Source organism: Chrysochloris asiatica, unplaced genomic scaffold, assembly GCF_000296735.1.
Source record: "Chrysochloris asiatica unplaced genomic scaffold, ChrAsi1.0 scaffold00252, whole genome shotgun sequence".
NCBI classification, from domain to species: domain Eukaryota; kingdom Metazoa; phylum Chordata; class Mammalia; order Afrosoricida; family Chrysochloridae; genus Chrysochloris; species Chrysochloris asiatica.
In genome coordinates, this window is record NW_006408770.1 from 3,218,846 (window position 1) to 3,228,192 (window position 9,347).

Below are 9,347 nucleotides of genomic sequence, written 5' to 3' on the forward strand. Positions count from 1 at the left end.
TTTCCATCTCTTTGAAGAATGTTGTTGGAATCTGGATTGGGATTGCAATGTATGTGTAAATTGTTCTGAGTAGTACTGACATTTTCACAATATTGAGTCTTCCTATCCAGGAACATGGTAAGTTCTTCCACTCCTGTAAGTCTCTTTTGGTTTCTTGTAGTAGTGCTTTGTAATTTTCTTTATATAAGTCTTTTGTTTCTCTGGTTATGTTTATTCCTAAGTATTTCATCTTTTGTGTGGCTATTGTAAATGCTATTGTTTTCCTAATGTCCTTTACATCGTTATTGCTGTTGCTATAGAGAAATCCAATTGATTTTTGTATGTTGATCTTATACCTTGCCACTTTCCTGAATCTTTCGATGAGGTCTAATAGTTTTTTTACTGGGTCTTTGGGGTTTTCTATGTATAGGATCATATCGTCTGCAATTAAGGAGAGTTTTACTTCCTCTTTGCCAATTTGGATTCGTTTAATTTCTTTATCATGCCGTACAGCTCTGGCTAAAACTTCCAGCACAATATTGAATAGGAGCGGTGATAAAGGGCATAATTGTCTGATTCCTGTTCGCTTTCAGTTTCTCTCCATTGAGAGTAATGTATGCTGTTGGTTTTGTATATATGTTCTTAATACTGTTGAGGAATTTCTCTTAAATTCCTACTTTGTTGAGTGTTTTTATCAGAAATGGATGTTGGATTTTATCAAATGCCTTTTCTGCATCAATCCATATGATCATGTAGTTCTTTTCCTTTTTTCTTATTCATATAATGGATTATGCTGATTGTTTTCCTGATGTTGAATCATCCTTGCATCCCTTTTATGAAACCCACTTGGTCATGATGTATTATTTTTTTGATGTGCTGTTGGATTCTCTTGACTAGGAATTTGTTGAGAATTTTTACGTCTATGTTCATGAGGGATATTGGTCTATAATTTTCTAAGTGATGTCCTTCCCTGGTTATGGTATGAGGGTTACGCTTGCTTCATAAAAAGTATTAGGGAGTTTTCCATCCTCTTCTATGTTCTGGAATAATTTGAGTAGAATTAGTGACAGTTCTTCTCTTAATGTTTGTTAGAACTCACCCGTGAAGCCATCTGGGCCTGGGCTTTTCTTGGTCAGGAGTTCCTTGATGATATGGTCAATTTCTTCTTTTGTTATGGGTTTGTTCAAATTTTCTACTTCAGTCTGAATAAGTTTAGGTAGGTCGTGTTTTTCTACAAATATATCCATCTTGTCCAAATTTTCAAATTTGTTGGAGTGCAGCTTTTCGTAGTATTCTGTTATAATCCTTTTTATTTCATTTGGTTCTGTTGTGACTTCACCTATGTGGTTTCTAATGCGATTAATTTGTGTCCTCTCCCTCTTTTCTGTAGTTAGTTTTGCCAATGGTTTGTCAATTTTATTAATCCTCTCAAAGAACTAGCTTCTTGTCTTGTCGATTCTTTCTATAGTTTGTTCGGTTTTCCATCTCATTTATTTCTGCTCTTATCTTTATTATTTCCCTTCTTTTAGAGACTGTAGCTTCCCTCTGCTGGTCTGCTTCTAGTTGTTGAAGGTGCTGTGTTAATGTGTTGATTTTGGCTCTTTCTTCTTTTTGGATGTGTGCATTTATTACAATAAATTGTCCTCTCAGGACTGCTTTCATCGTGTCCCAAAGATTTTGGTAGGCTGTGTTTTCATTCTCGTTTGTTTCTAGGAATTTTGTGAATTCACGTTTAATTTCTTCTTTTACCCAGTCGCTTTTCAGTAGGGTGTTGTTCAGTTTCCATGTATTAGATTTTATTGAATTGGCCTTCTTATTATTGATTTCTAGTTTTATAGCATTGTGGTCTGAAAAGATGCTCTGTAGAATTTTAATGGTTGTGAATTTATGGAGGCTTGCTTTGTGGCCTAACACATGGTCAATTCTGGAAACTGTTCCATGCGCATTGGAGAAGAATGTGTATTGTGCCGTTCTTGGATAGAATACTCTGTATACATCTATGAGGTCAAGTTGTTTGATTGTGTGGTTTAGTTCCTCTGTAGCATTGTCGAGTTTCTTTCTGGTTGTTCTATCCCTTTTCAAAAGTAGTGTGTTGAAATCTCCCACTATAATTGTAGATTTATCTATTTCTTTCTTCAATTCCATTAAGGTTTGCTTCATGTATCTTGGTGCTCTTTCATTGGGAGCGTATATATTTATTATGGTTATGTCGTCTTGCTCAATTGACCCTTTGATCATGAGATAGTTTCCTTCTTTGTTTCTTGTGCTGGTTTTTATCTTAAAGTCTACTTTGTTGGAGATTAGTATTGCCACTTGTGCTTGTTTATTGCTGCTATTGGCTTGGTAAATTTTTCTTCCATCCTTTGACTCTTAGTGTTTTTGTCTTTGTGTGTAAGGTGTGTCTCTTGCAGGCAGCATATTGATGGATCTTGTTTTCTTATCCATTCTGCCACCCTTTGTCTCTTCACTGGTGCATTCAATCCATTTGGCGTTCAATGTAATTATTGATAAGTATGAATTAATTGATTTCTGTCATTATGTTACTTTTTTGGCAGTGTTCGTTCTTTGGTTCTGCTTTCCTTCTTATATTGGGTTTGTGTTTTTTGAGTTGATTCTGATAGGTTTCTTCCTAGTTTCTTTGTTTGCTTGTTCTGTTTGAGAATTCATTTTCATGATATGTTGTGGAGTGTTAACTTTCTTTGGGGTTACCTTGTAGTCTACTAGCTTTTCTCTGCTTTAAGGATACTCCATTGTAACCTGTAATTTACCTGGCATCTCCACCATCTGTGCTTCTGTTGCTGCGTTTGTCCCTTCTTTGACATTGATATGTTTATGTCCTTCAGTTGATCTCTGGGCTCCTTTGAGTTTGTTGTTGTAGTCTCGTTCTGTTCTGGATTCTGCTTTCTGTTGGCTGTGTCTCAGGTGGTGTTGCCATACTTGTCAATCTCTGTCCTCTGTTCTTGTTGGTTCTCCATCCCGAGAACTCCCTTTAGGATGTTTTGAAGTGCTGGGTTGGTTTTGATAAAATCCCTCAGATTCTGTTTATCCTGGAATGTTTTGATTGCGCCATCGTATTTGATTGATAGTTTTGCTTGATAGATGATTCTTGGTAGACAGTTTTTTTTCTTGCAGGGTTTTGTATATTTCTCTCCATTGCCTTCTTGCCAGCATGGTTTGTTCTGAATAGTCAGTGCTTAATCTAATTTGCTTGCCTTTATAAGTTATATTTCTCTTCTCCCTGGCCACTTTTAGTATTCTTTCCTTGATTTCGATTTTGGAGAGCTTGATTATTATATGTCTTGGAGACTTTCTTTGGGGGTCTATCCTTCCTGGGGTACGTTGGGCTTCTTGAAGGTTTGTATTCTCGTCTTTCAAGATGTTAGGGAAGTTTTCTTCCAGAAGCTCTTCAACTATCTCCTCTGTGGACTTCTTTGATTCTTCTTGTTCCGGAATGCCAATAATTCTTACATTATTCCTCTTCATGTTATCCAGGACAAATCTTAGACTCTCTTCAGATTGTTTTATCCTTTTAGCTGCTTATTTTTCTATCTTGGCAGTATTGAGAGATTTGTCTTCCAATTCACTAGTACTGGCTTCCATCTTTTCTAGTCTGCTCCTTTCTCCTTTCAGCCTATTGTCTATTTCTGATATCTTATTATTGATCACCTGGACATCTTTTTGCAGGTTTTGAATTGTTCCCAATGCTGTGTCAATCCTATTAGACTGTTCCTGCAGTACTTTCCTTGACCCCTTTTTGGAGTATTTGAATTTGTTTCTATATCATTCTTCTGAATTCCCTCTCAGGCATATCCAGAACCCGCTCCTCCTCCTCTATAAAGCCTTTGTCTGTCTCCAGCTCATTTGCAACTGCTGCTCTCTTCTGCTTTTGGACGTGTTTTGATAATGTTAATTGTTTCTTATTGGGCATGATTATTCTTATTTTAATTATTATTAATATGATGAGGAGATAGGCATCCCTTATTGTCTGTAATGTGTAGTAGGTGTGGTTAGGTCTTGTCTATGTGGTGGTCGTGGCAGGTGGGTAGTGGCTGCATCTGATGACGTCAGAAAGTCGCCGTACCTCTCCCTGTCTCTGTGTTGTGGATAATCTCACTTGCCTGAAATCCGTGCAGAGATCCCACTCTAGTGCAGGGAGATTTTCTTGGGGAGGTGTGGGGGTTATGTTGGCTCTTGCAGTTTTGTTTGTATATGATTCCCCTTTACTGGAAGCGATTCTTTCTGAACGGCTGGCTCCAGACCCGCCCTCCAAGCTCTACAGGGGGCGGGGACAGTCGCTGGAGTGGGTGCTGCGAGCGGTTATGGGCGAAAGTTTAAAATGTCAGTAATTCCTCAGTAGTGTGATTTTTTAAAAAAGCAAGTTCAGTAGGTTGAAGTACTAGGTCTTATGATAATTCGAAAGCTGTGGGTCCGCTACAGGAAGGTTTCCTTCATGAGATCCCCCTCCTTTCTCCCTGGTACTTCTCCTACTTGCATCGTCTAGCTACAGTCTGGAACCGGAACTCCACTGAGTGGGTTTGATTCTATCTAGACAGGTCTTATGAAAGGAGATGGGGACAAGACTCTCATGATTCAATAGTGAATAATTGTTATCATGACTAATGGCAACTGTTGCAACTGTAAAGGTAGACATTTTTAAGCAAAAAGGGATGAGTGGTCGATCTTATAGTCCTGGAGCAGAGGACCCTAGGACCATCAAGAGAAAACAGCATGAACGGAGTGTGGGACCCTACCCAGAGAAGCAACGACACCAGAGAAGGAGGCAGATATGATGACATGGAGAGACAGAGTAGCTGAGGACTCTAGAATCAAGGAGGGAGAAGAGCTGTGTGTTGGCGGCCAGGGGACAGGATTTCAAGGTGTGTGCTTTGACTGTTTGAATGATTGCATATTCCTGAGTGTTTTGGTGCACATCCAAGCAACAACAACAACAAAAATAAAAAACACAAAAAAGAGAGGGAACAGAAGCAAATACTGTTCAATGAAGAAGCATGCTGGGGATTGTAATCATTGCGATGAGAGGAATACAATAGGATGAGTGTGAAACTGATGTTCCCCCATGTAAACTACCACTCAATTCACAATAAAAACTAAAAAAAAATACACTTTAAATTTTCTTTCTTTCTTGTCTTCTTAATGACCTTTTGCTTTCTTCCTGTACGATGTTCCTGTTGTGTTCCCACAAGTCTTCTGGTTTTCGATCATTAATGCCCAATGCATCAAATCTGTATTTGACATGATCTCTAAATTCGGGTGGAATATGTTCAAGGTCAAATTTTGGCTCTTGTGGATTTGTTTTCAGTTTCTTCAGCTTCAGTCTGAACTTGAATATGAGCAATTTATGGTCTGTTCCACAATCTGCCCTTAGCCTTCTTTGGGCTGATAACAATGGAACCTTTACACTTTCTCTTTCCACAGATTTAGTTAATTTGATTTCTGTGCATGCCATCTGATGAAGTCCTTGTGTACAGATAGATGCCTTTTATGCTATTTAAAAATAATATTTGCAGTGAAGAAGTCATTGGTCTTGCAATATTCTATCATGAGATCTCTGGGATCATTTCTATCACCAACGCCATATTTTCCAACTACTGATTCATTTTCTTTTTTTCCAACTTTTGTACTGAAATCACCAGTAATTATAAATACATGTTAATTGCATGTTTGATCAATTTCAAACTAAAGACATTGGTACAATTCTTCAATTTCATTATCACTGACTTTAGTGGTTAGTATATAAATTTGAGTTAATAGTGGTACTAGCTGGTCTGCCTTGTAGTGGTTTGCTGTGCAGTTGGTTCTGATTCACAGCGAGCCTCTAGAGTTTCTATAGCTATAAACATTTACAGGAGCAGAAAGTCTCATCTTTCTCCCATGGACCAGCTGGTAGTTTTGAACTGCTGACTTTGAGATTAGCAGCCTGACTTGTAACCACTACACTACCAGATATTATCTTCTCACAGACAGCATTATACTTCAAGATAGATCTTGAATTTAAAAAAAAAAAAATTTTTTTTGATGATGATGATGAATGAAATGCCATTCCTCTTCAATTTGCCATTCCTTCTGATTATTAATGATGTTTACAGCTGTTTCTCCTCAATGTGAGTTGTGACCTATCAGCAAATGAAGGTCCCTAAAGCTTTACTACATTTATATCATCAAGGTGTACTCTGAGCAGGCAGCTCTTCCCCAGAAGTATTTTGACTGCCTTCTAACATGAGAGGCTCATCTTCCAGCACTACGTCTTACAATACTGTTGTGCTATTTATTGATAATGTTTCAATATTCAGTATTTTCCTGGTGCTATCTGACAGTGTTCCAATGCTATTCATAAGGCTATCTCAGTGGGTAAACATTCAAAAATACTTTGCCTCTCCTTCTTTCTAATCTGTCTTTGTCTGGAAACTCAGCAGAAACCTGTCCATCATGAGTGTACCCTACTGGCATTTTCATTACTGGCGGCATAGCTTCTAGCATCACAGCAACAGGAAAGCCACCACAGTACGACAAAGTGAAACACAACTGGTGGGGATTAATATGAACACTAGGAAAAAAATTCCTAAAACTTTTGCTATAATTAAATTTGGCCAACCAGATGAAGAATGGTGCTATAGGTCAGCAATTCAAACCAACTTGAGGCTCTTTGGAAACCCTATATAGTGTCACTATGAGTCAGAAATGACTCGATGGGATTTAACAAAAAGATTAAGCACATGAAGAACAAAATTATTTTTGCCTTTCTTTAAAACAAGTGAATAAAGTAACTATGCTATATTTACATAAATAAATTATATCAATATTGTTTCTTGAATTTGAAACCAAGACATCAGGAAAGGCAATCCCCTGTAAGAATTTTTTCTTAAAGTGTATTTTTTTAGATAACTAGAAGATATACATAGTCACCATTTTACCTGGAAGACCTTTTATTTGCTACATCAACATTAAAAATTTTTTTATTCAAGAATAATAATCAAAAAAAAAATCCAAAATATATATGTAGATAGTAGTCCTGGCTCTACCATATACTAGCTGAAGACTGAGGAGATGTCACCTAATATCTTTAAGCTAAGTATCCTCACCTAAAAGGAAACGGATTGACAAGGTTACCTTTAAGGGTCAAAACCTTACTAGATTTATGACAGTGAAAACTTATCAAGTGATATGGTTTTCTTCCTGAATTTTAACTGACAAAAAAAAAAAAAAAACAACCCACAGCGAACAATGTTAAAGAAAAGGCATTTTAATTACAGATCCTTGTTGCTGTTGTTAAGTGCGGTAGAGTCGATTCCGACCCACAGAGAACTTGATAGAGTTTCCAAGGAACTTGAACCTTGCAGTTCAAACCAGCTTTGCAGTCCAACGCATTAACCCACAGAACCATAGAACTGGAGGTTTATCACATTACTCAGAAACCTTTTGCTGGAAGTCTGAATTTTTTAAATTTGGCATAAAATATGTATTTGATATTACACTATTTCTTCATGGTATAACATGGAGAATTAATCAAGCATCCTTTCATTTATAATTATCCAGACGACATTTGTTAAATACAACTTAATTCTCATGGAAAAAATCTAAAATACACTCTTAGTTGGATGAGTAACTTTCATAGGAGTAGTAAAATTTCCCATATCCATATGTTTTTTTTTAAAAAAAAAAAAAAAGCTAATCTAAAATATTTACCTTTGGCAGCATGGGAGTATCTCTCTTCTTCTTTTTTTCTGAATTAGGGTCATCTAATAAGTCTGGCTCAAAGGTATAGAGTTCAGTAAGCTCATTCATGGTAAAATGACGCTCAACCTGTTGCTGATCAACAACTCGAAAAGACAGTGACTGTTTAGTTACTTGCCGGTCATAAATCTTATCTTCCATGGTTCCCTTTGTAAAAAAAAAAAACAAAAAACAAAAAACATATACAAGTTAACATTGTACAATTAAATACAATTTTGTAAGCCTGAAACTTAAACATGAAGTTACTAGTTTCTATGAAATGGTATGTTGTTGCTGTTAGGTGCCATCGAGTCGGCAGCCCATGGCACTTTCAATACTCTCCTCCAACACCATAACTCAAAGGCATCAGTTTTTCTACGGTCTTCCTTATTCACTGCCCAGCTTTCGCAATGTGAAATGGCATACTTCAAAGTAATAAACTGTCATAAAGCAAATTCTAGTCACAATGTTGTAAAATTCATGAAAGATTTTATCTGTTCATAGTTTACCATGACAAATTCGTAAAATTATGATTACTGATGAGCCCTGGTGTGGTGTTGAGAATCTCAAGACTAGCAATTCAAAGCCTTCAACTGCTCTTAGAATCACTTTACAGGGCCTCTATCAGTTGAAACCAACTCGACAGTACACAACAACAACATATTACTGATAACCATTAAGAATTATGTGACTAAAATACATTAATGTATTGCTTTATATAATTCTTCTACTTGGTGGAAGTGGAATAGCAGGCAGATACTACAGTGTTATAGACTGTTGTTCTTTTTGTTAAGTGTTGTCCAGTTGGTTCTGACTCACAGCGACCCTGTATAGGGTTTTTGAGGGATGGCTGGAAAACTTGAATGGCCAACCTTGCAGTTCGAACTAACCTTATGGTTGAGTGCTCATTCTACAGCGCCACACCAGTACTCCTGGTATGAATTGTTGTTAGGTGCCATCAAGTCAGTACCGGCCCATAGCAACTTTATGCACAGCAGAATGAAACACTGCCCGATCCTGGGCCAACCTCACTACTATTACCACGCTTGAGTCCATATATGCTGCCACTTGGCCAATCCATCTCGTTGGGGTCTTCCTCTTTTTCTTTGACCCTCCACCTTACCAAACATGATATCCTCCTCCACCGACTGCTCCCTCCTGACAATATGTCCAAAGAATGAGAGACAAAGTTTGGCCATCTTGGCCTCTAAGGAGCACTCTGGCTGCACTTCTTTCAAAACAGCTCTATTGGTTCTTTTGGCAGCCCATGGCACTTTCAATATTCTCCTCCAACACCATAACTCAAAGGAATGAATTCTTCTACGGTCTTCCTTATTCACTGTCCAGCTTTCACATACATATGAGGTCACTGAAAACACCATGGCTTGGGTCAGTTGCACCTTAGTCCTCAAGCTGACATCTTTGCTTAACATAATACGTCATTTGATCTCTTGACGGCTGCTTCAGTGAGTGTTGATGGTTGATCCAAGAAGAATGAAGTCCTTGACAACTTCAATCTTTTCTCCGCTGATAAGAGTGTTGGTTATTGGTCCAGTGGTGAGAATTTTTTATTTCTTTACATTGAGATGTAATCCATACCGAAGGCTGTGTTCTTTGATCTTCATCAGTAAATGTTT

General features: G+C 37.5%; 1 protein-coding gene across 2 annotated transcripts in view; it reads right to left on the bottom strand.

The window, feature by feature from the left end:
* Positions 1 to 9,347, bottom strand: part of ATRX (alpha thalassemia/mental retardation syndrome X-linked) — a 335,048-nt gene that overhangs the window by 26,840 nt on the left and 298,861 nt on the right. For both annotated transcript variants that reach the window (XM_006873737.1, XM_006873736.1), the window contains one exon: positions 7,684 to 7,878. In XM_006873737.1, coding sequence (XP_006873799.1) covers positions 7,684 to 7,878 — 195 coding nt within the window. The remainder of the gene's footprint in view (positions 1 to 7,683; positions 7,879 to 9,347) is intronic.